At 40.8% G+C, this 26,478-nt stretch overlaps 1 protein-coding gene across 4 annotated transcripts in view; it reads left to right on the forward strand.

Moving 5' to 3' along the window:
- mfge8b (milk fat globule EGF and factor V/VIII domain containing b) overlaps nt 1–26,215 on the forward strand; it is a 33,842-nt gene extending 7,627 nt beyond the window's left edge. Inside the window, exons 2-11 of one of the 4 annotated variants that reach the window (XM_050072608.1) lie at nt 2,894–3,016; nt 4,232–4,363; nt 5,376–5,408; nt 14,038–14,151; nt 15,557–15,738; nt 16,060–16,215; nt 16,696–16,840; nt 19,448–19,650; nt 19,736–19,891; nt 22,145–26,215. In XM_050072608.1, the coding sequence (XP_049928565.1) occupies nt 2,894–3,016; nt 4,232–4,363; nt 5,376–5,408; nt 14,038–14,151; nt 15,557–15,738; nt 16,060–16,215; nt 16,696–16,840; nt 19,448–19,650; nt 19,736–19,891; nt 22,145–22,288 (1,388 nt within the window). In that variant the 3' untranslated portion in view covers nt 22,289–26,215. The remainder of the gene's footprint in view (nt 1–2,893; nt 3,017–4,231; nt 4,364–5,375; nt 5,409–14,037; nt 14,152–15,556; nt 15,739–16,059; nt 16,216–16,695; nt 16,841–19,447; nt 19,651–19,735; nt 19,892–22,144) is intronic. The other 3 variants (XM_050072609.1, XM_050072612.1, XM_050072613.1) reach the window with 3 other exon arrangements.
- Nucleotides 26,216–26,478: the final 263 nt, after the last annotated feature.

The following is a 26,478-nucleotide window of genomic DNA, read 5'->3' on the forward strand; positions in this document are numbered from 1 at the left end:
ATGTCAGAGAGGAACATCTCATAACATGATCACATAAAACCAAGGTTTCCGGTTGATCGACTCCTACAAATGGGCTTTTCTGTTTTTGTTGTGACAGTCTTTGTTGTAGAAAGTAGCTAAAGGAGTGGCAGTGACGACACCAGCACCTTTCTGAAAAGTTTCTCCCTATTGGGAACAATTGATAAAGGATGCTTGGGGGAAAAAACGCCATGTGGACACAGGCCCTTAGGCTAGATGACACTAGAGGTTAGTTTTAGATTTTTGCAATATGAGTGAATCGACAATTTTCAACTGTGATGTGCCCATTTTTAAATAGCTGAAATCAAAACCTAGTCCATATTTCTGCAGTGATTTCTCAGTAAACATAACTGAAACTGCAGCCACATATTTCCCTTGTAATATGAACTCCTGCTTATCTGAGGCTGTTTATTTCTATCAGCTGGAGATAATGGGGAACAACAAGTCTCTGGTTTCCTCTGAAACTGCAGCAGTTTACAGTTGATGTGGGATGGAAACCACACAACTGCATATTATCTCTAATTGGTTGAATTCAAAGTTGTTTTTAGTTTTGAGTCTGTCTCCTATCCTTTGTGCAAAGCAAAACTTGTTAAAATCCCAGCGTATTTCAAGTAGGCTACTCTCTTCACTCCCATGTAGTTTTATGGACGTGGTTTTTACAGACAGTGGCATCACTTCGGGGATTTTCAAGGAGGCTCTGGTGGTTGAACCACTGTCTCTTGGCTGACCACCTTGACTAATACATCACTAATTTTATTCCCTCAATAAACCCAGGCTGGCTCCCAGCTGAATTACCCTTAAGACCACAAGCATCGATTAAAGAGGCAGTTTAAATTTCCTATTTCGTGATCTTATTTCAAGGTCATCAGTCGGATGGTACCATTAAAATATTCTTGGAAGGTCATTTAATTGAACGTTGTTATTTCTCAGCGCTAAGAGGGTTTCCTGAAGGGAGCTGTCTGCCAGTGTAGGAAGGGAGGCTGTGTTCCTTCCCAAAGATAAACAGGCAGCAACTTTTGGATAAGAATGTGTTGGCAGTGCCAGCCAAGCTTGTTGCCTAACAGTCCCACAAGATGTGAAAGCACTTGAAGGCCATGACACTGGATACAGCACTGATAACACTGGACATCCATGGGAAGTACAGATCAGTGGATAAACAGCCAAACAGGATGTTGGCAAAGAGGATCGCTTTCATTTCTCTTCTCTCTTTCCTCTCAGTGAATATGACGCTAATCTACTCTACAACTCCACAATTGCTAATGGAAAATAGATCCAGATTTTGTACATCAGGTTAAAATGGAACTGACAAGTGCAATATTTTATTTTGAATATAATTTATGATTGACTTCTTTGTCTCTGAAGACCAGCTAGTCAGTTTTTCCACAATGCCTCACTGTTGGCTGGAGTTTGTACTGAATAAACTACTCAGGGTGCTCTCATCCTTGAGTGTTTTGAAGAATGGGAAAACCTGTGTGTAAGTATGTGTAGTTTGGGGTTGCACAGGAAGTTAGTAGGCTCTTTAAAATGCCATTTTGGCCCTGTGGCCTCTGTGAATTACACCCTGAGCAGGACTAAAAATGCCACTTTTAAGTCTAAAAAAATATTTATCTACTCCCACGAGTCTATTTAGTTTGAGGTGGGAAGAGGTACCCTGCTGATGGACTTAAAAAAAACAGGGTCAGAGCTCCCTTTTAGTCTCTATGGCAGACACTGTGGTACGTAAACCACCAGTTTGACACTTGGGGTCCAACCTCAATTTCCTTAACAATTATCCAAATGATAAGTGTTAACTTGGAGAGGCCTTCCCTGCTTTTGCGGGTGTTAAATTATAAAATTATTCACTTCCTCCATATTCTAAGTGTCAGAACAGGGTCTAATTGCAACTTTTACTTCTAAAATGCTATGTGCTGTGTCTATATTAAGAAAAATGTAATTACTGGTTCATTGTTCTCTATGTTGTATACTGGATACTAAAATTCTGTAATTTTGTCAGGAGCAAGGCTAACTCACTCATTTCCAGTTTTTGCCTTTCATTATTTTGTAAGCAATGTTGTCATAGTTTCCAAAGGGCAGAAATCTCCTTTTGGACTCCAACTCTCTGACTGTAAATCATAGCTCATTTAGTCTTCAGGCTTTTGAAAACCACAACACGCCTCCTGATTCCTCTTTTCCCCCACCCACTGACACGATTTCCCTCGTGCCCCGAGAGCTGCCAGATCGTCTGATTCAGGCCAGGCAGCAGTGATGCTGGTGGAAGCATCCAGTGTTTGTGTTGTGTTTACAGTGTAGTGATGGCTTACTCAGCTGTTCAGACCATCACATCCAACCTGCAGCAGGCTGTTTACTCTTTATTCAGCAGCACAACAAGAGAGTGGAGTGGAGAATTTAATAATGGGGAAAAAACATGACTCTAGCTGATTCTCTCTCAGAGCGCGTTTTACTCTTTCTTATTGAAAACTGAAACACAGCTGTGTATTAACTCGTTTTAATGCTAGAAATTACACACGGAACAAAACATGCAGTATAAACATGCATAATGCCAAAAGTATTCACAAGTCACAGCTACTACGGTATCTGAATGTTCTCTCCCTGTCATGAAACATGGGCCTGGGTTTACTCAACTTTTTAAAGTTTTGTTTTATGACTACAAATAATCATTACTCACCTAACAAACATCTTATCAGTCATGAGTCTTAAAGCCAAAGTCAAACACCCAACATCTGTCTTTGATTGTGGCAGGGACAATATGAAAATGGGTGGAGACACAATAATTCCTATAACGAGTTACTTCCTGTGTTTGTGAGGTTCCTGACGTTCTGTGTATTGATCACTATCTTTTAACTTGACGAAATCCCCCTCACTGTCTCTTCTCCAGGTGATTTCTGTGAGGTGAATGTGTGCACTAATGGTGGAACCTGTGTGACTGGGGCAGGATCTCCGTTCATCTGTATCTGCCCTGACGGCTTCTCTGGAGAAACCTGCAATGAGACTGAGACTGGTAAGTCAGTCTTCCGAGATAGAAATGAGTCTCAGATAGAAGTGTTTTTTTTTTCCCATTTTGCTGGTAAGACAGTGACGATGAAGACAAATAAATCACTTCTTGGTGCTTAGAACGATCTGGTTAGAAAATTAGTGACTTGTTGCAGCTCTAAAGCTGCACAGTCAGTAATTCTACATGTGAGCAGTTTGGCAAAACTTTAACAAATGCTGACCTAAAGATTAATTGCATTTTCTGCTGCCAGGTTCACACTACACAACATTTTTGTCAGTTCCCACAGTCACTATTCCAGTTTAGGCAATTGTGGGGTCATAAAATTGTGCCGTGACTTGGTGCTGTGACTCGCTCTGTGTTTCTATTGGTCAGAGTGACTGCTGTGATGGGAAAAAGCATGAATGACCAAAAAAACAATCAAAACATGCGAGACTTTCTGTCAGGGACGTCGTGAGGCTTCCCAGACATGGCGTTGGTTGTCGTCTACTATGACACACTACATGAGAAAAAACGATGGATTGTTGCATACGACATTCATTGTCATTCACGATCCAAGCCGAGACCGTACGTTGCTGCCTCGGGCTATAATTGGGCTGATATCGTGTCGTGTGAACCCAGTGTAAAATGTACATAGATTAAGCCTGATCTTCAACCAAACCAAATTCCTACATACATAGAACCGCTCGATATGGCTGAATATTGGTACTTTATACCTTTTTAAGGTATCAACCGAAATAACCCATTACCAAGTAGTATTGAAACAATTCCTGCATTCGATCCTTTTTGTATCCAGATCCAGGAAAGAGATGACCGTGTTTAGTTTTGCCACTCCCCAGGAGTGTTCTTTGATTTAACGCAACATGTGATTGGCCCACTGCTGCAGCAGCTATAAGCCATACAGTCTGTGGTTTGGTGAAGTCGAACAAAGTGTATTTAACAGAGTTCAGCAGTTCAGCATGCCAAGATGCCACCAAAACATTTGAAAGTATGGCTATACTACATGCCTGTGGTGTCTGGTGGCATTTTATGCAACTGAATGCTTCCATTCACATGATGGGTATCGAATGAAGTAAAAAAAAAAAAACAGTATGAAATGAAGTACTTTATTGGTAACACTATCACTTTAAGGATGCTGGTATGGGTACTGGTATTTTGTGTAACTTTTTTTACACTTGTTAAACTCCTCTCCTTCCTTTTCTGTGACTTTCTCCTTGTCCAAAGGGCCCTGCCACCCCAACCCGTGCAAGAATGATGCCATCTGCGAGGTGACAGGCCACTCCCGCCGGGGTGACGTCTTTAGCGAGTACGTCTGCAAGTGCCAGCCAGGCTTCGAAGGAGTCCACTGCCAGAACAGTAAGTCTGTGCTCCCTCCCTTTATTGGGGTTATATCAGTGGCTGTTTAATAGCTATCAGTGTTTCCTGGAGAGTTGTGTCATAAATGTGAGGTTAGGGGTAACAGGCTGATTCTGACACAATTCAAGATCAGTTCCACTTTGTCATATTCGGATATTTATATCATGATTCATGGAAAGTTGTTCAGTATTTTTATTTGTTAGCATTTTTGTTGTGGCCAGATTAAAAGTTTTAAGCTAATTAATATTTTTGTAGGCCCTTTCCCAGATCATACGGCACCCCTGTAGTGTAATAATACACTGAAAGACTGACTATGAATGAGTTTTGGAAGAATCTCTTATCAGCATTGCAACATGCCAGATCAGTGGGCATGTCTTAGGTGCTATCACATACCCACTAAACATCTTTTGGTGCCAATTTATTATCCATTAAAAGTGTAATTAGGGTTGTTTTTGAGCTATTGAAAATGATCAATTTTATGCCATTATTAATCAGAATTATAATCTTGATCATTCACTGCAGCACATCTTCACTGCTTTCACAAACAGCGTCACACCAAACTAAAAGTCACAATGCTGCTCATATGCTGGTATCTCTCTTTCACTGAGTGTAGATATAGTACATTCCTATATAATGAATTGGCACTTGTAATGAGGTCCCTGTTAATCTGTCTAACCTGACACACTAACATGGAGACAGCTGCTGTGAGTGGTGGCCACCAGACAGACAGCTGTCGTCCTTATGGGAGCTCCATTCACACGTCACTCACACCAGGTTGGTTCAATCAGGGTCAGCCCAAGAGAGGGAAGCAACGGTGGGAACATGTGCTGCGCTCCTCCAACTGCCTGCAGCCCTCCACACACAGACAGATGGCTACTGTTTGCGGGAGAGGCGGCAGAATAACAGTGGCCAAGTGTGCACAAAGAAGTAATTTAGCAGGAATCAAGTGGGACTTTTAGGAAAAGCTTAATTTGCATTTTTTTGTTTGATCATGTATGCCTTTTTATCCTAGGTGTCCAAGGGGCAGATATAAGTTCGAGAAAAGGTAACAGTGGAAATGGGACTTGAGGAAAGAATGCTGTGTGTGTGTATGTGTGTGTGTTTTGCGCTGTGGTCTATTTTCCGTCTTGGATCCAGGTGCTCTCTGTTCTCTTGGCTGCATGTGGAGGCACACACACAACATGCACATGCACACACACTCACAGACAGAGAAACCGCTGAGTTCAGCACTATCTCTCCTTGTTTATGAGTCAAGGCCAGCAGCAGAACCGGCAGTGAGATCATGTCAGATACACCGCCTTTTTATTAGCTCACCCACCCAGACAGGAAGACGTCCTGTCTCACAAAAAGATGTCATTCAACTCCCTCATGCCTCATTAGTGAAAGTATAGTTATGCCTTTCTGAGCCAGTTTAATTGTTTCCAAGTTACCAACTATTTTAATTTAGAATTCCCCTAGCCCATACTTACACGCCTAACATTGTCATTTGACTTAAAATCTACAGCCAAGTTATCTGTTTGTGTTTTCTTTTACCCCTGAGAACCATAAATCACAGCTCATGAGATCCATACATTTACAAGTCTTCTGGCAAGCCCTATTAGCTTAGCTGCCAGAGTAAGAGCCCTCTGCAGAGCAGGCATTTACACTAATTAGATAATGCCTCAAGGATAATGATGAGGGGAATTTATTTGACCGTGTTGCTTTATGAGAACCCCCCCTGAGGACTGCTGGGTCAGGGAGGTACCCCTCCATTCACAGCTACTGATGACTGTGTTGTGACAGTTTAAGTGCTCTCTAATTTGTGTGTGTGTGTGTGCATGTGTGGCCAAGGAATGAGGCTCATGGCAGCCAGCTCCTATGGTTTGTGTGAAACAGAGAAGGAGACAAGCTGTAGAAAACCAGCGACTGTGGTGAACCCGGGGAGGCGTAGTGTCGTTAAACATTTAACTAGCATCCTCACACTCACTTCACACATGAAAATGCATAGTTAGGCAGACATTTGGGGTTAGAAGTTGATAAAAAAGTTCAGAAATGTAACTAGAATCCTCTCACTAGTCAACTGTGAGGATGTATGGGAACCTGTCATTGGAGAATAAACTGTTTTTTGTTGGGGTTTTTTGTAATTAAAAAACAGTTAAACATGGAGCTGGATCAGGAGTTGTTGAAAAACTGGAGTCAGATGTACAAGAATCTGTTCTCACACAAACCACTGCATCTCCAAAACTATAAATAGAAAAACACAACAGTACAGAAGTGGAAGAGTGACTAGTTAGAAATAGGATAAAGGAAGAAAATAGCAACGTCCTCTCCGTCAAGTCCTGCTGCCAGTTATGATAAGTAGTTAAGAACACAAAACAAATGTTTCTTTGCTGAATCCATTTCTCCTTAAAGGTCTAAAATTCCTCTGAGAAATGGATCAAGGGAGCAAGAAAATCTCTACTGGAAAAAGATTAATCACATGCGCCCTGCACATCCCACATGAACAACCACACACTGCTCATGATCTCATATACAGGCTGTTTAGCATACACATACACACACAGTTCTTCCCTCGTGCCAGTCTAGCCAACAGAAAGTAGCGGTCCACGCTGAGCGCTCGCAACGTCAGTGCTGCTACTGTTGCCGGGCGGAAAAGTGAACGCGGAGGCGGAACGGTGAATTAAGTCTGCCCTCCTGACAATGTCACACTCACTACTCAGGTCTGACTGCAGCACTTCTGACTGTCCTTTCAAATTTGCCCTAAAAGCCTTTATGGGTTGCAGAGAAGGAGTGCGTGTGTGTCGGTGTGTGTGCGTATGGGGGGGCTCAACTATGGAGATGCAGAGAGAGATGTCAATCGCTGTGCACTTCACTTTGGGCCAAAGCAGATGGATGGAAACAGAGAGGGAAAAGGAGTCTTTTTCTAGTTATGGTCTCTAAATCCCAGATTTTCATACAGATTAAGGCAGTTATTTGCTTCTTGGAAGTCGATGAAGGGGGTGTGTATGTGTGTGCTGCTCTTTCACTTGTTAAGGGAGAGTTTTCAGCTCCTCCCAGGATGTGGTAGTGTGGGCAGACTGGGCTCCATGCCCCCTATGTAGTACAGTGTGTGTGTGTACATAATATATATGTGTGTGTGTTTGCGTGTGTGTTTGTGCTGTCTCGTGTGCATTTCTTAAGGCCTGTTACATAAAGCATGCAAAAAAAAGTCCAAAACGTGACTGGAACGAACCAAGAAATCAGTCGGGGCTGAAGCAGTTCCATAAAGGTCACTTGAAGTTCACGCAATCAGACTGGTTCGACACGGGTTCAAGTAGTTCCGATAATTGCTTGTGTGTGCTATTCTTAAGCAGCCCGAGAGATCGAACAGGGATCAAATCGATAACACCATGGCAAACAGCCATGGTAAAGAGAGCGGCGATGTTACTTTTAGAAATATATCAAGATTTTAAACATCTTATAACCAAAAAAAAAAAAAAAAAAGGTGATGCAACTGCCATAAACAAAACCAGAGAAAGGCTGGCAAGAAATAACTGATTGATTGAGTCCTAAAGTAGCAGCAAATAAGTTCAGTTGTAACAAAATATTTTGATACACTCAAACTGTGAGAACTGAAAACCTGTAAGTTATTAAAATACCTTACACAAGAATACACATATTAAACCTCAAGGCTGTGAGTGTACACATGTTTACTCAGTTAATCTCTAGGTTACATTATATAGCCTATAGATTAAACACTTGTGGAACTTTTAAACAACAACAGCTGAGTGGGGAACGTGGCTGCAGGTACTAAACTATATATAAAAGTATTGTTCACTATGTTAAGCATGCCTAAAGGCTATTTAAGCACTTAAGCATGATCAAGTTGATGCTACAGCTGTCCAATCTCATGATCTTTATTCATTACATACACCCACTGAACACATTTAAGTTAACTTTTTTTAGGGTTGTACAATTAATCAAATATGGCCAAATGCAATATCCAAATTGAAGGAGCTGCATTTTTTTTGATAAAGGTACAATGTTTTACAACATACTATTAAAAATAAAGCATCGTGGTGCTACAGTGTTGCCCACAAATTGGCCTACAAATCAAATTGCAGGCATAAGGGAACATGCTTGTGAGGTATATCTGTCAAAATAATCTTAATATGATTTTTGCACTGTGCAGCCCTGCGTTTTTTTTTACTTTGTTTAAAGTGTATTAAACCAGTACATTTTTAAACATGGTTTCCTATCAAGAATATAAAGGACAGAGGTATATGGATTTAAGTACCACATTTCTGGTCAGCATATTTGCAGTTGTGTTGTTATCTATTTTTGTAGCTGTTATACTATTGGGGTAATTTTGATTTCAAATTCTCTATAATTAAACATGTATGTAGGTTCAAACCTAATAATTTGTCATTGTATAATTTGTTACTTATTAAAGTTAATTATCTATAAACTTAATTTTATTAACTGATAGTGGTTATTAAAGTGAATAATGTGACAGCTCGCCAGAAAGTCAGTGGTAAAATCATTGCTTTCCTGCTGGGTCAGTGTTACAGGAACTCCATAAATCAACCTTAGCCTGACAGTTAGCCTGCCCCAGACCAGGTTAGTTCCCAGCATATGTCACCATAGTAACTAAGCTTGAACTGTGTTGAATTTGCTCTATGGAACCGTATCAACTGAAAATGAGTCGGACCAGCCAAAACAAGCCTGTTATTTGGTAAACTCACGTCATGAATAAGGCTTCTTGTTTACTATTGTCTGCATTAATCAAACTAGATTGTCCTGTCAGATCCCCAAAGCTGCTTACCTGGAATCACAGCATGAACTTAGGTAACAGCAGCAGCTGTTGGTTGTTAAGGCTGACCCTTGACAGGTAAACATCAACATGAAAACACCAACAGAGCTATAGGGGCTGTAACAACAATTAACCACAGAGGGTGCCCACATAAATATTAAGTCGATACAGCTGATGTAAGAATGTGGAACCGGTGAAACTGAAATCATACGTGTTGAAATTATTGAATAAATTATTGAGCCTTGCCATTAAGTTGGTTTGAATAACAAAGAATCTTACTGTAGAAAGCAAAGATCCAGACATGCCCAGTATTGAATCCTGAATATCCAGCTCTGCTAAACTAGCACATTATGAAAACTTATTTCTAAAATACGTTTTTTAAAACTTAAAATTAGTTTAGCTGAGCAAGTAATGTATATTCACGTCTGTAATTCCTCTTCTGTTGACCACGAAGCAGTTAGGGGTTGAGCGCCATGCTTGAGATCCTTCAGAAACTACAACCACATTTGTGTAAATATGTAACCATAATATAGTGTTGTGTAACTAAACATCCAGCGGGGGGAAATCCAACATTTACAACTTCCCAGACTCCCTTTTTTATTTAAACCACAAAGGCATAGTCATGACTTAGTGAGTGTTGATGACACTTTATTTCTCTCACTAAGATATTTTTGAGTTTCTCTCTGCAGAGTTATTAAAAAAAAGTTAACAAAACTAACTTACTGCAGCAAATATACATTCTGAGTTAGGTGAGCTGATCTTACAATAATAATAAATCTAAAATTCAAACTGCAGAAATACACTAATATGGATTAAAATGTGACGGACATTGCAGCTCTAAGAACCACAGCTATCATTCACCAGTGCACAGGATCTGATGTCACCATGCCTCGGTCTATTCATACTGACCTCTCCAAGACACAGCTTTAAATAATATGCTCTGTAAATATACTTTATGACATCAGTAGTTTCATCTCAGAGCTCCGCATCCCTCCAGCAGAGCGGCACTCTGGCGGAGATCCAGTTCAGAGCTATTCTGGGTTGCTGCTGGCGCTCCCTGGTACTGCAGCCAGTCCACACAGTGCACAGCAAATTACACATCTGGAAACCTTTGGTCCTTTTTTTATTTAATAATGCCATTGTGGTTTTATCGGGTGGCCATAATGCCTTTAGAGTTCCCCCCTCTTTGGTTGCTGTACCATGGCAACGGTGAGAGTGGTGATTAAAAATATGTAATTAACTTATTTCAAGTTATCATTGGTAGGAAGAATGGACTAACTTTCTTCCCCACAGCAGGCCCATTGCAGATTTTGTGTTGATGTTCATACTGACAATAAATTTAGTATTTAGATATTGAAGTTTCTTTACTGACTTTTCCTAGTTTGACTTACAGTTACTGCTCCTGGGCTTCGTAGGAAAGAGTTGTTCTCCAACCATAAACATCACAGACTGTGAAGTTTGAGTACATCGTGGGCTGAGGCCTTTTTTTAGGCCCAAATCCTGCTGGCTGTAGCACAGATCCTGGACGTAGATAACTTTGCTGATCACCACATGCACTGCCAGCTGACCTTGGCTTTGCATCGATCAGGGTCAGGTTTCAAACAAGCCGCATGACATTTGTATTGGTTTTCGCTTCACGCTGAGACAGATATTGACGCTGTGAATATTGTGGTAGTGTGCTGTTTTTCCTTTATGAGCTATAGGGTTTGTTGGATACAGGCCATGGAGTGGTGATCCGTCTGGCACGTGCTCTGCCCTCCAGTGTGCTGATAGCAGATACTGCTAAATATGTAACAGCTGATTAGATGTCAGTATTGTTTTTCTGGGTTGGTGTTTTAGAGTAAGAGGGTTTTTACCCTGAAGTCATTTCATGGTTACAGTGAATCAGAATACTATGAGTTGTATATATTTCAGCTAGGGCTGCATGATATGAGGAAGATATGTGCCATGTTTTGACATATATTAATGATAAAAATACAGACATTTAAGTGTACTCAGTTGTGCCTTTCTGCTGCTTTCAGTATAATGCTAAAAAACAAATTGCTGTTGAATTTTAAAAAAAGAATATTATTTCCAACATTATTTTATTGAACAAGTTGAACATTAAACGTAATTTCCTATTGATACTCTTTTTCAGCTAACACGTGTTTATTACGTAAGTTGCCATGCATCTACGTGTTCCTCTACCTGTCTCAGGGCTCCTCCTCAGCTGACACCCCCTCCCTCTGGTTCAGATAAATGGATTAGATCCTGGAGCAGACCAAACTGTATGATCTTCCTGGTGCCCAATCCTCTTACTGGAGAAGGAGTCACCAGCTGACGCATGTCAGGAGTTTCCTTCCGTCAGTCTGTCATCAATTACCGATATAGGTCTCTGGGTTGTAGGGGGGCTAAAGTCAGACAGAAGGTGAGAACATCATGGAGCATGTCAACATTTGGTCCAGTCAGCATCATTAAGTCTGACGTTTGTTTTGGAAACCTGCTCAAATGCTACACAGCAGAGTTGTTTGTGCCCCATGCAGCGAAAGAATAATGAATCTTTGCATTGATTTAAATTAAATAGTTGTCTGATTTTAGTTAAACTTTAAAATAATGTGCACAAGAGTAAACTTTAACCTTTTATCTTTTCTAGTGGGTTGTGCTAACTGACTCAACTGTATTTGTTATTTACCAAAGACTGACCTAACCAAATGGGTTCTGCACATCCTGCCTTTGTTATAGTTTGTAGCATCATTTTAACTCACTCCCTGTTACTCTAAAGCCTTATTCGCGAAGGACTAGTATAGTAAGATAAGGTAAACTTTAATGTCCCAGAGGGGCAATTTGAAATACAGACAGTAGTCATGAGTACAACAAAACACACAATACAATACATGACACACAGTATCCAGTATCACACACTGTCGGGGGTAAATCATGGACATTAGTGGGCACTGTTGGTTAAGATGAGTGATAGCAGACAGGACAAAGGATGATCTGTAACGCTTAGTGCTACATTAAAAAGGCAACACCTCCGCCCTGTTGGAAGCATCTGAAATTCAACATGGAGGGGATGTTGAGAGTCTGAGACAATAGACCGAGCTTTAGAGGTGACCCTCATAAAAGTAACACCAGTGATCTTACAGCACAACTTGACTACAGTAATACCCGTGGGCCTCTAAAAATTTTTAATAAGTTCGGCAGTTGTCTGTGATCTTAATCCCATGAGAATCATCCATTTCTGTAATTTGTCAAGTAAAAATTTCACCTCAAATTACCTAACATATTAAAGTTAGGAGGCTCATCTTGCAGCACAGTATGGAGACCTGCTTGCAGAAAAAGCAAGCTCAAATCAATCAGAAGAGCGAAATCTCAAAAGATGATGAGATGGATAACAAGTGACAGTTTGTGGCAGAATCGGTTCTATTTCTTAACCCATCTTGTAAAGAAACAACAGGAGGTTAACGCTGTTCATCACCGCTAGTGGAGCTGTGAAGTGTTTCTGTGTTGTGTAGAGTGGAATTAAAAATGACTGTACGCATCATATCCCGGGGATAATGTCAGTAAATTACAGTAGAATACAGACTTCACTTATCCCGTGAGAATGCGCTGCATGAAACACAGTTGTGGGGGTGTAATTTTCAAATCACACAAGGTCCCCAGGTACAGTAGTACTAGTCCCCTGTAAACAGGGCTTTAGTCAGTATCCTTATTTAGAATACTTCTTTGATTACATTTCCTGTAGCCTTAAAAAAGCACTTTGAACATTCTTAAAAAGCCCATGATATCTTAACATGATGAATATATTGGCATATATACATACAGAGGTCTACTGAGTTGTTCCAAGACAGTAAATTGATCAAAGAGCTTATTTACAGTGTTGAGAGCTTGATGTTTAAAATATCCCGCTGCTGCTTCTAGAAATAGTTTGCTTTATGTGATTTTAGTATGAGCTCCCAGAGCCAGAGATGTCATGACTGTGGACCTCGTTATCCCGAGTTTGTGGATGCACATTTCAAAATGACTGCATTCCTCCTGTGACAGTGTGAAAATGAATGCTTGGACACGGAGCTATTTATGGAGGGAGCATGTGGGTAGGGAGATGCTGCCATGTGTGTGTTTGTTGGATAGAAACATAACATCGGTGTGCCTGGGCTGTTTGCGTGCATTTTCCTCCATAATAACAGCCACTGAGGATTAAAGCTTTAGCGACTGACTGAAATCCCCCGCTTTTTGGTGTGCAGTCATCTATACAGGCAGCTAAATTTGTGCCTTGTTCTTGCGTATGCGGTCAATATAGAGTGTGTTCAAAGCTGGTTTAGTCACACTGACAGTTCTTGTGGGGGAGAGATGAAAGATGGAGTTTATTCCCGTTTTATTCTACTGATTCGTTTTCCTCCTTTCTGACTCATCTAATAGACTTTGAGCTGGACAGATAGTGTCGGTGAGGCGCCATCAAGAGGCATTACAAAGAGTTACAAGGAAATTAAAGACTGAAATGACCCAAAAAAAAATCCTCGACTCTTCTTTGAAAGCAGCATTTCTTATGAAGTTTGGGATTTTTTGTGAAACATGCTTACTCCTGCCACCTTTCACTAAATGCTCCACATCCTGACCACATGATCTCCTGATGCAGCCGGTTCTTTGATAACAGATTTCTTGATCAAGGCTGTTGTCTGACAAGAAACGAGCTCCTCTCTCTAACCTCCTCTCTACTACAGCTCCAGTCCTGTTGGCATGGCTTCAACTAACATCAGTGTGAAGCAGATGAAGAAATCTCCAATCCCGTCTCTTAAGCATGACGTGATCTTCACTCACACCTCTAACCAACTGTGATCTGCTTTCAGACAGGCTGATAACAGTTGACCAGTGAGCTGTTTATGTTTGAGTACAGTAAGTGACGGTGTGATTTATCTCTCTGTAGATGTGAATGATTGCGCCGGCCAGCCATGCAAGAACGGAGGCATCTGCAGGGACCTGGAGGGAGATTTCAAATGCCACTGCCCGTCCCCTTATGTGGGCAAACACTGCCACCTGCGTAAGTGTGACCAGTCAACAGTCCTAGACAGATGGATGGATCACTGTCATGTTGATCACTCATTACTTCATTTGACAATATTACAATTTTATTTTACCAGGTATAAATTGTGTCTGTTTTTCACAAATTCAATTACTCACCACACACACACACACACACACACACACACACACACACACACACACAGGCACACTACAGATGTCGGAATATACCGATACTGACCATATTAAAAAATGAAATGTTGATATCTTGTCAATAATTCAAGTAAGATAATACTGTGTAAATAATCCAGCACCTCATAAATAATTCCCGTTTATTTCCATTCTCGCTTTATCTCCATCCCCTCAAATTTCCTACAGATATTGCGATATCGTTATCTTAAAGTCATTTGATCAGGATGATCATGTAGTGAGAATCTGATATTGTGCGAGCCCCAAGGCACACTCACTTCAAATGTGATGTTTGCATTATGTTAGGTATATGCCCGATTAGTCAACCATTCAATTAAATGTTGCTACCCTCGCCAGTTACCAGTGACATACCAGTCAGTTAAACTTTTATTAAATTTATTATTATTATTTTGTATGATTGCAATCACCCAATGAAAATGCCATTCTAATAATAGGGCGCGTTTCAAAGTTGTATTTTCCTTAAGAATATTGCTTTTAATAAATGTTATTGTAACTTTTATTTATGTAGTTGCTGTCGTGTTTGTAGGATAATGTGTTCATAATGCACGGTGCTAAGTGAAAAATATGATTAATGATTTCAAGTGGCATTTATAGTATACGTAATATTTTTTCAGACAGTGTTTAAACAGATTAAATTGTGCTCAAATTTGGCAGTTTTCTGAGTGTTCCCTTACTTTGACTAGTCGCCTAAAGTTCAGACTTTCATCTAAATGTCAGGTGAATTAGTCATGAGGAACATCCCTAAATGATCCACTGTTGCCGGTGTTGTAAAAATATGTTAATTAAAAGAAGTAGAATTGAAGGAGGACATTAAAGATGATGGGATTGGGAAGGCGGCCAAGCTGCTGCATTTTAGGATGATCAGTAGGCAGCATATAGAGAGCCTGCCAAATGAAGAATCAATACTTTATTCAGTTAGGCTGATTCAGAGCTCTGCATCATTAATGACTTCATGCTTTACACAGCTGAGGGAAGGTTAAGCATGTTAGAGATAATGTTTGAATGTGTATAAGACTTTAATGACCTCTCTGACTACGTGGCCTTATGAATTTTAAGTTGCGGTACAACAAAGAGGGTTTTTTTCTGAGGAAATGTGAATACTGAGCCACATGAACCTTTAATCGGGCTTCTGAAAGGTTACAGTATGACAAACCTGCATTAGAGCCACAGTGGGGAATCTCACACTGATGTCAGAATCTTCTTCTCCTCTACAGGCTGTATTTCTCTGCTCGGCATGGAGGGTGGGGGCATCGCTGAGTCCCAGATCTCAGCCTCATCAGTCCGTTACAGCCTGCTGGGCCTGCAGCGCTGGGGACCTGAGCTCGCCCGCCTTAACAACAAGGGACTTGTTAACGCCTGGAGTGCCGCAGCACATGACAAGAACCCATGGATACAGGTGAGACCGGGCGCACACGGATATAAAGAATGTCATTATTATGTATAGATTAACATGTTTAGATGTGTTTTAAATCCACACAAGTTTTTTTTTTTGCAGATCTGCCAGGCTACAAATACTTTCCCTACAAATAAATAATTAGAAGTCATATATTTTGAAAAACTAATTCTATTTATTGATAAATTGAAAACACACACACAGGCTTTCTTTGAAATTTACTTGCCATCTCCACATTTCCTGCCTTTACTTTGTCATAATGATATTTTAGTTGAACTTTTGGAAACTTAATTCACTAATTCGGCTCTCTGTCCTCAATTTCAGATCAACATGCAAAGAAAAATGCGCTTTACAGGAATCGTGACGCAGGGCGCCAGTCGCATTGGAACAGCCGAGTTCATCAAGGCCTTTAAAGTGGCCTCCAGCCTGGACGGCAGGACGTACACCATGTACAGAACAGAGGGACAGAGGAAGGACAATGTGAGGACACAATACATAATGCAGCAAAAATCTGCGCTTAATATCTGTTTTGAAATTATTTATTTATTCCTCGGTCACGTTGAAAAATGTGCCCATCAAGATACATCAGTCTTCAATACACAGCTCATGTCACTGTGTTTCTAAATGGTATAAATGAACCACTAGAGGGAGCAATGACAAACACAACGTACAGTACACACAGTACATTTTACTGGAGCTTTACTCTGACATTTTTGCCAGCAACACCAGCTGTGAAACAGAGAGAGGCGTCATGTTTGTGTGTATTAAACAAACGGAGTTCAAGTTTGCTTGAAAAACAAATGCAACAAAGATGGATCCTGTTTGGAGTGATTCACATCATGTTTTAGTTTTATTGTGATTTTTTTAGTATACATAAACCTACTGAAATGAAATTGTCATTATAGTAGTAAACCTGTCAGTAAACTTGACACAGTTTACTAACTCCTTTTTACTCTGTAGGTATTTGTCGGAAACGTGGACAACGACGGCACAAAGACCAACCTGTTTGACCCTCCAATCATCGCCCAGTACATCCGCATCATCCCTGTGGTGTGTCGCAAGGCGTGCACCATGCGCATGGAGCTGGTGGGCTGTGAGCTCAACGGTAAACTCACACAGAAAACACACAACACACACATATCCAGTACACTGATGTTTGTTAGTGACTGAAACCATCTTTTCACATCTTAAGTCGTTCAAACTCCAGGTGGGAAAATGTGTCATCCAGAGTTAAATCAGCATTTAGCTCTTATGTTTCCTCACTAATCATTTTCAGCCGTACGTTCAGTGATTGATCGTGTTTCAGGATATTACTCAGACGATTGCACTACTTTGAACACAGATGCAGCTTTATCAACACCATATGATTATATTCTACTGTTGTAACACTGGCAGGCGTACCGCACATTAGATGCTAATGATTCAGAGATTTATGTGCTGCGGGCAAAGTGTTGATCATATTCATCATCTAAAAATTGTCACCTCAGCAAGCAAATGTCATACTCATTTATCTCTTCTGTATTGCAACAAGTTTCTGTTCATCTTTCTGTCTTTTATGTAAAGCCAGCATGGTTCTTTAGAACTTGCCGGCCTCATTACGCTGTTGATTATCTGTCTCTCTTGATGGCTGTCTAATGTATCAGATCAGTGTCTGTTCTTCTGTCAGTGCTTCCCACTTTGTGCATGATTCCCAGATTGCTATATTTGAGGCTTGTTTTGTTTTTGGGGTAGTCTGGCTCACAGGATGTAAAGTATAGTGGGTATAAGCCTGTCATTGGATGCCTATTTTCAGATGGGGATGACAATTTTGAAAAAGGCTAACACGCAGAATCAGCAGCAAGCGAAGCAAGCATGTTACCGTTTTCAAAATCCCTGTCGTGACGTGAAAGTAGTCTCACATAGCCAGACCTATCTCTACACTGTTGTTTTACTGCTGTGCATGAAACAACAACAACAACCTCCGAGCCAGTAACCTACATGCTAAAACGTCTTTTAATGTTTTGTTTTGCAGGGATTTAGCCATTTAATTTCAGGGCTTGCGTCACATGTGCAAATGCCCCACCATAACAAGTTTTCTCTCAAAACTATTTGGCAAGGGCACTGTAGTTGCATCCTGGCCTTAGCACCACCCGACGATTGTGGATCTTTTATACCAGGGGTGTCAAATATACGGCCCGGGGGCCAGAACTGGCCGCCAAAGGGTCCAATTCGGGCCACTAGATGACTTTGCACATCTAATATTGATGCACGTGTGAAGGCTAAGAGGTGCCAGGTTTCGGGAGCACGTGAAAAAGTGAGTAGATACTTAATGGAAAATGCTGCCTCTGAGGCTTTTCACCCTGACCATAATAACAATTAATACTTGCTGTGGTCATATTTAAAGATATTGAACATTGTGCAAAATATTGTCAACCGTACAGTACAAAAGAATCTGAATCAGACTTCTGTCTTAAAACAATATGGGTGGAACCCTGCTGCTAAAGCACGGACAAAACTTCAGACTGTAAATGGTTTGTAAGGCAGAGGATGACTTAACCTGCTTCTTCAATAGCTTTCACTTTAGTGGGAGTGGAAAATTATTTTTAAAAATGCACATGTAATTAAAGTGAGTAGAAGACTGACTGAATGTGGAAAAACTGAGACATACTGTTGAATTTGCACATATTTTTCTCAGGATATCGCGGGCTGGTCATCATTTGTTTTGTAAATGGATGAGGGTTTTCAGAATGAACTTCTTTGAACTAAAAAAAAGGAACATTTTGAAAAGGATTATGTTTAGGTTATTAAGCAATGGTTTTACTGGTCTGGTCCACAACTAAAATGAGATTGACCAACCCGGTTTAAACAAATACAAACAACCCAGAGTGCTTTTAGTGTGGAATTATGATGGGTTCATCCAGACCTTTCTCCAGTGCGAGGTAAGTCTTGCAATGTGAGACTAGTTTTGGTGTCACCTGTTAGTCTGACGTGAGATCATGACCAGCATGCATGAGGTTTGGTCCTTTTTTAAACACAGAGAAACATGTTTTTACTGCACTTGCTTTAATTTCAAAATACCCATTAGAAAATTTTCTCTCTAGAAGGTCATGGGTCTGTACGTCAAACTCAGTTCATTCCACCTCACTGAGAGAATCAACTGAAGTGTAAAATTACGTTATGGAAATGAGAGGATGTTGCGTAAGCAGCTACATGATGCTGGACAACACAGTTGAACATTCTCATGCATCTTTGACCCTTGTTTATCCAACCTGCATGCGCGGCTGCTTCACTAACGCACATACATTAAAAAGTCTGTTCCAGCCTTTATGTATTGCACAATGAGCTTCACAAGTTTGTTTCTACTTTAGGGTTGGCCATCTGCTCATGCTGAACATGTGAAATTATACAGAAAGCATGAGAATACTTTAAACTTGTGGAGGATCATCGCTGTATAATTAAATAACCTGGGTGTGACCAACTTGAGCCCCAGATGGCGGTTCACAGATGTGAGCTCAGCTAAGCCTAAAGCTGCACGTTTATGGCTTCACGTTCACCTCTCTGTCCACTACATCTGCATCATCATCTCTGGATGTCTGTTTGCTGCTTCATTCACATCACTGGCTGGCCTGGGCCGCTTCCTGTCCGTCCCCTGTCTATCATACTTTCTCTCTCTTTCCATTTCTCTTCTTTTCTGTCTCTTCCTCTGTCTCTCCACCTGGTCTCACCTCCACAGTGTATTCAAACACTTCAGGTTGTTCAGAGCCGATGGGCATGAAGTCCCGGTTGGTGTCCGACCGCCAGATCACGTCCTCCAGCACCTTCCGCACCTGGGGCATCGAGGCCTTCACCTGGCACCCTCACTACGCCCGGCTGGACAAACAGGGCAAGACCAATGCCTGGACCGCCGCCACCAACAACCAGTCTGAGTGGCTGCAGGTAGGAGAGGAGGACCGGACAACCCTGCACATTGTTTCTTTAATTTGCCTGTCTGTGTTTGTAAAGTGAAGCTTTTTTCTGTCAGGTGGACCTGGGCTCTACCAAGAAGATCACAGGAGTCATCACACAGGGGGCCAAAGACTTTGGCTCCATCCAGTTCGTCACAGCCTTCAAAGTGGCTTACAGTGATGACGGACAGTCCTGGACCATCATGAAGGACGAAACCACAAAGAAAGACAAGGTTAGTCCAGCTGCGGCCAGAAACACCACCACAAATGTTGAGTAGGAAAACTTAACTTGCTGAAGCGAGCCTTGTGGAAATAAAACAAACAAAACTACAGGATAAGGGTCCGTGCCCACCAAAGTGTTTTTTCCTGAGGCCAGTGTATTTTTACAATTCTTTGCAATGGGAGTGCCACATATTTACACTACACGACAACAGCAGCAGCCTGATGAGGCACTGAGCCTCTATTCTGCGCTGAGTGATGCACGTTTGGCTTTTTTTTTTTTTTTTTTTTGTTGAAAAATGTTTAATTTAGGTAAAATGCTGCGCTCGTCACCGTCACCTTTTACCCAGCAGTTCAGTCACAGCGATGTAGGGACAAATACCGCAAAGACCAGCCGTCACATCTCACATGTAAAGTTTCTGAACAATAGCGGAGAAATATGTACAGTTACTGTGTATATATATTAATACATGTTTCCTCTCGTGGACTCACATAGACCAGTGGGTCTGACTTGTCTCCCTCCGTGCTTCCACCTTCCCTTTATTGAGAGCAAATACTCTACCCTGTACAGACGTTTTTACTTCCACGGATATTCTGTATCATAGCAACCAGACGCAGCCATAGGTCCCAGCTGAAGCTCTGAAGCGCTCACAGCTGCATTTCTTGAGGTGGACGGAGGGCCCATAAAATAAACAGAGTGGTAAAGATGCATTCCAAATCACATACTTTTTCTTTATACTTTTAGTAGGTACTGCAGCTGCCCTTACAGAGTACGTACTGTTGCCTGCAGTATGCACACAATTAGGACATACTACTGTCTCATAATGTTGCGCCCTGAACTTTGACCCTCTTGCTTTTATATCCATTACCTTGGAGATAAAACAAACATCACTCACTGAATTTTCCAGAGACGAAGATCAACCTGGAGAGCTCTGCTGTTGTTACTTTGCAGTGTGTGTAGTTTAACTTTAAAGTTACAACTGCACAGATTGTAGATTCTAAGATATTATATTTGCGACATTACATCTGCAGTTCTGTCATTGTTATTTTTATAGTTATGTCCTGTTGTTGTCTGTAATATTTATGATTATTTTGTTCACTTACTTAATTGATAATCCTGTTATTACTGTTTATAGTATGATAGTATGGGAATTGGGAACGCACTGTACATTTCAAATAGAGAAAAAAATCCATTGATTCAAAAGCATAGCTGCAGTGCATGCAACAAAAAAAGTTTACACAGCATTATGAGGGCAACTAAAATACATTACTTAGAAAATTAAACAAAAATAGATCTGACTGGAAAATACACCAAAAGATTATATAAACAACTTGATTAAAATAAAAACAATAATTATTGACAGACTAAAAGGCTTTTGCAGAAGGTTGTTTTATGTGTGTGGTCTTAATGGAAACTTAAACAAAAATAGTAATATTTGAGCTTGTGTCTGACTCATTCATCTACACACCTGGAACTAATCATGTTGACGCTGGGTTTGATTCGTTTTCTGTATTCATAATACATCCAGAAATCTTTTTACCTGCCAGATGTGCACTAAGGCGCAGCCAAATGAAGTCATTAAATCAAGGATGTTAAACACTGACAGTTTCCTCTGACTTAATTGATAAAACATTTATAATTAAAGTTGAGTTTATGATTGAATCTGTCTTTCACGGGATAATGTTTTGAGTTTGTTTATGAGGTTGCACTTATTGTCGAGGTTATTTTATATGATTTTCCTCCGGCGTCTGTGTTCAGTTAACTTAAATTTTATGCCTCCCCTCTGTTAGTTTGAGGCGTTCACTGGATTTTATCCCTATATCATTGTGCCAGAGACTGTTTTCATATCCATATGCTTATGGTCAGTCATAATTCCCTGGCTTCAGACCAATATGCTCACTGCAACGAGTTCGAGTTGACCGATTGAAATGTTATGTTACGAGTTGGCAATGTTGGGCAAAAGGCAATTCAAAGTGCTCTACACAGAAAGCAAAAGAAACACATTATGGAAGGACATTAAATTACAGCTGAAAACAATCATTAAGGAGCCAAGAGAATAGAAAATAACAACGAGCTAAAATAGAATAAGACAGGTGTGAAGTCCAAGTACAAGTGCAGTGTAAGAAATGAATAATTACTGGATTAAATAAACTTTAGCCTCAGTTTAAAAGGACGCAAGCAGCAAAAATCTTTTGTTATCTGTATCACTGAGGTTAGCAGCAGCTTTGATCTAACTCGTTTTGATTGGTTGTTATTCTTTGTCCAGATCTTCCCAGGCAACAGCGACAACAACGTTCACAAAAAGAACATTTTCGAGCCCCCGTTCTACAGCCGGTTCGTCCGCATCCTGCCATGGGAGTGGCACGAGCGCATCACCCTGCGAATGGAGCTTCTGGGCTGTGACGAGTAGCGCTGCCCTGGTTCAGCCTCCCCCCACTCTCCTCCTCCTTTCTCTACCTCCTCCCCCCTTCCCCTCCCTTCCCTCCTCTTCCCCTCCTTTCCTTCTCCCTCCTGAGCCACACCTGCACTGCCTTGCTCTCAGCCCTAGGGGGCAGCAAACACCAGAGTAGCACACCACCACCACCCCAACCCTGGCTGGTTGGAGGTGGGAGATGTTACCCTTAACCACTGTTACCAGGGCCCTGACTGAGTTTAGCTCACAGCGTCCCCGTCTTTGTTCGTTTCCTGAATAGATCACTCTTCTTTTTTCCACCTGAACCAAATCTGTGATCACTTCAAGAAGCGACCATGTTATCACTGAGCAGAGCTGGGGTCAGATTTTTATCCCACCTACAGGCTAAATAAAAGATGGTGACTCCCTCGTCCCTGTGTCTGAGGTCAGGGGTAACAGGACTGCTGCTGTATCAGTTGGTGCTGCCTAGACTCTGATCCTAGATCAGTTCTACCTGGAACATTTGAACCTCCAAGACCCACGGCTGGTGATGTACATAAGCTCCACTTAACAGCTTGCACACATCCTATAACCAAACACGTCACTTCCCATCAGCACAGAATATATACTATCTTCAGAGGATACATTGACACTTGGTTATTTTCTTTACCAAAAAGTGAATCTGCACATCGGAAAATACGAATGGTTTATTATCAAGAGACCTTTAAATCTAAAAGAAACGTGTGTTCATCTTTAGTGGGGAAAAACAAGTGAGTAATATTGAGTAGTTGAGCAAAATAAGAGACTTAAAATCTGAAGGTGTCCCACTTTGTGTGTTTCAGTGTTCCTGATATTCTCTGCAGTGGCTTTGACAGTGAAATCCTTAGTCTGTGTTTCCCACAGTACATTTGTTTGAACTGCTTCTGAGGGTTAACGTCTAAGATGTAAAGATAGCAGCCAAAAACAGAGGAGTGAACATCCAACTATTTACACAAACCCTTATTTTTACTGAACATCTATGAACACAAACTTTTACAAGCTCTTCTGTTTGAGTCTTCAGGCCAAATCAGGGTAAAGTCATCAACTCTTCTTGTGCCAACACACCCTCAGATTTTTGTTCCTGTGGGTTTATTGTAAGATATAGTGTATAGTATATGGTGAACTGGTGCAGACACACACAGAATGATAGATTAATTCCATACATTACATGTCACTGTGGGGAATAATCAATGAACCATCACAGCTAGTCAGCTGAGCAGCCAAACAGATGTGATCTCAAAGCTGGAGGAGACGCCCTCATTGACAGACAGGATTATAAACAAAGGACAAAAGAGTTTGAGATCATTGTTCAGAGAAAGAGAAGAGACTCTTTTAGGAAATGAATAAAAGCCCTTGACTGAGATTTAAACATGCTGCTGTCATGAGCTTGTACGATGTCTTACATAAGTTCGGAAAACGATTCCACCTTTGGACGTCTTTTCGCTTGATCACATTCTTTTTTACATTTGATAGTTGTTGGAGTGTTCACATGTTGTTAGCTGCTACAGCATGTGTATCAAATTTAATATAAAAAAGACAGGTTAATGATCAGTCTGTGGTTAGTTAGTCCTGCCTTTAACAGGCTGTTTGAAGTGGAGTGATCATAGAACGCAGCATGTGTTGAGATTTTTCTCATCAGAACCATTTCAGATCGGGACACTTATTCTTCATCTCCATTTTGTCATTGCTGACAGATTCTTGGAATGACTAGAACGACAGTATTATATCCAAAATAATCCAAGATGCTTCAAGAATTGTGTTTATTACCAATTGTTAATAGGGCTGGGTATCAGTAAGTGATACTTTTTAAAGTATAAACCAAAATTACCCAGTACGAAGTAGTGACGAAACATCTCCAGTCAAACGATACCTGCATTTGATTCTCTGTGCTGGGGTCTAATCCAGGGCCGTCCCAACACCCCATCAGATCAGCAAACTTTGTGTTGCCACTCTCCTGGTGAAGTCAGTTCAACATCTGTGTGGTCAGCCCGTGCTAACACAGCAGCAGCGGCTAACATCCAACACAGAGCTGTTAAACGATCCCAACAAACTTGCACCAAAACAGCTCAACTCTTTTGGTAAACCCATTAATAACCATTAGATATTGTTAGCCATGGGATGCTAACAGTTAGCCCTGTCACTGTGTGTTTAGCCAGGCAGAATCTCGCAACTGTCCCCGGTGCCGAGCTCACACTTGCAGCAGCAGCTACAGCCCATACAGTCTGTGGATAGAGACAGAGATACCACCAAAACGTTAAAATTATGGCTATTCTACAGGTATCGAATGAAGTACTCTAGTACAGTGGTTCCCAACTGGTGCGTCCTGGTCCAAAATTGGGTCATGGGTCTATTCTAACTTGACTCCAAGTGACTCGTTAATGTGTCGAGATTGTAATAAACACATTTTACTTTCACGTACAGTGGATTAACAGCAGAGAGCTTTTATTTTGAAATTCTGTTTCTTGCTGTAGAGTGAGTGAATAACGGACAGCTACTTGACGCAAGTATGATGCTGAACATGTATAAAACTCTGTGGACCTTGAATTAATTACTAAGGAGAAGTCTGGACCCCATGGCGAGACCAGTTGGGAACCACTGCTCTAGTACTCTGGTATCTGTATCATGTTAAGGGTACTGGTTTTGGCACTGGTATCGTAACCTTTTAAACGATACCCAGCCCTATTGGTCAGCATGGCTAACTTAGAGATTGTCAGTAGTGTAGAGGCTGCAAGTTTAAAATTTATGATGGATGTTATCTCCTCAGGTCAAAAGCAGATCTGCTCATAATGTACAGTAAATGCTACTGAAACATTACTAATTCTCACACATACGCACACACACACACACACACACACACACACACACGGCTGTGCTTCAAGTTGTGTTCACACAGTTTTTTAAAGGCACTTTGATGTTTGTGTTTTGACATTTGAAATATTAAAAAAACCAAAAAGGAAAAACAACAAAAAAAGCAGTATTGTTGAAGCATTGAAGAACAAACAGTAAACATATTCATTATGACATGTAGAAATAAAAGAGAAAGAAAAGACAATGTAGTTTCTTTGTTAGATTCAACCTAAAGTCTGGGGGTACTCCCCCTGCTTTGGTTGTTTAGTGTTAATATGTGACATGCGTATATACAGTACTTCTGTACTGCGATCTGTCAGTATTGGTAGATGTAAATGTTTGCTGCAGACCATCTATTTAGGGTCCAACATTATGCCTCCAGTTGAAAGCTGAGGCCCCGCTGATAAGACTGCAAGAGAGAAACCAAATTAAAACTGATTTTTACGGTTCCACTGGACATGTGACACGACCCGCCAAATCATCTGCTTCTGCCGCCCCCGTCACAGTATTCTAAACCTTTCCACCCCATGAATTATGAATTATGGGCTCGTGCAATATTATACTGTGTTAGTTTTGATAACAATGAATATTAATTCAAGATCCTTAAAAAATGCATGAGGGGATAGCGGTGCCACTGAGAGGTCGAGGATGGATGTTGGTGTCAAACACTGTACAATATTTATTATTGTTGCAGACGATTCCATGAGCAGTCGCCCTTGTTATCCACGTCTGCATGTGATTTATCGACTAGTGTGACTTTAAAACTGAACCCATTTTGGATTTATTGGCGACATAGCTTCATTTTTTTTCATCAACATTCAAAGTATTGTAGATATCTGGTTTCCCCGCTGTTCAGGTTTTCTATGATTGATTTTAAAAGAAAATGATGTGTTTTTATGGTATTATATGATTTCTTGCTATACTGACTGTTGACCTCATAGAAGTTTGACTGGATTTGAAGCTTTTTTTTTTATTCCAGTATTGTGTTTCTAAGAGGATTCCTTTATGTTTGGCCTTTGTATCTTAAAATGAAGAATAAATAAAGACCTTAAAACAAACATTTTTAATCGACTCTAAATGGCTTCAGTAGCAGTAGTCTGTACCTTTTATGTACATCGCTGGATGGAATATTTAGGTTGTATTATTAGTCATATTGCTGAATTAATTGGAGCTGTTTTCCATTTAAAAAGGTGGAGGATCAAAAGATGAAAACCACTGAGGGTCGTTTTGCCTGTTTAGCATTTAAACACCCCCAGGGGCCTAATCTCTCTTTATACCACCTCACAATCTTCCAAAGGTATCTTCACCCGAGGAGGGCACGT

The sequence above is a fragment of the Epinephelus moara genome, chromosome 20 (assembly GCF_006386435.1).
Source record: "Epinephelus moara isolate mb chromosome 20, YSFRI_EMoa_1.0, whole genome shotgun sequence".
Classification (NCBI taxonomy): Eukaryota; Metazoa; Chordata; class Actinopteri; order Perciformes; family Serranidae; genus Epinephelus; species Epinephelus moara.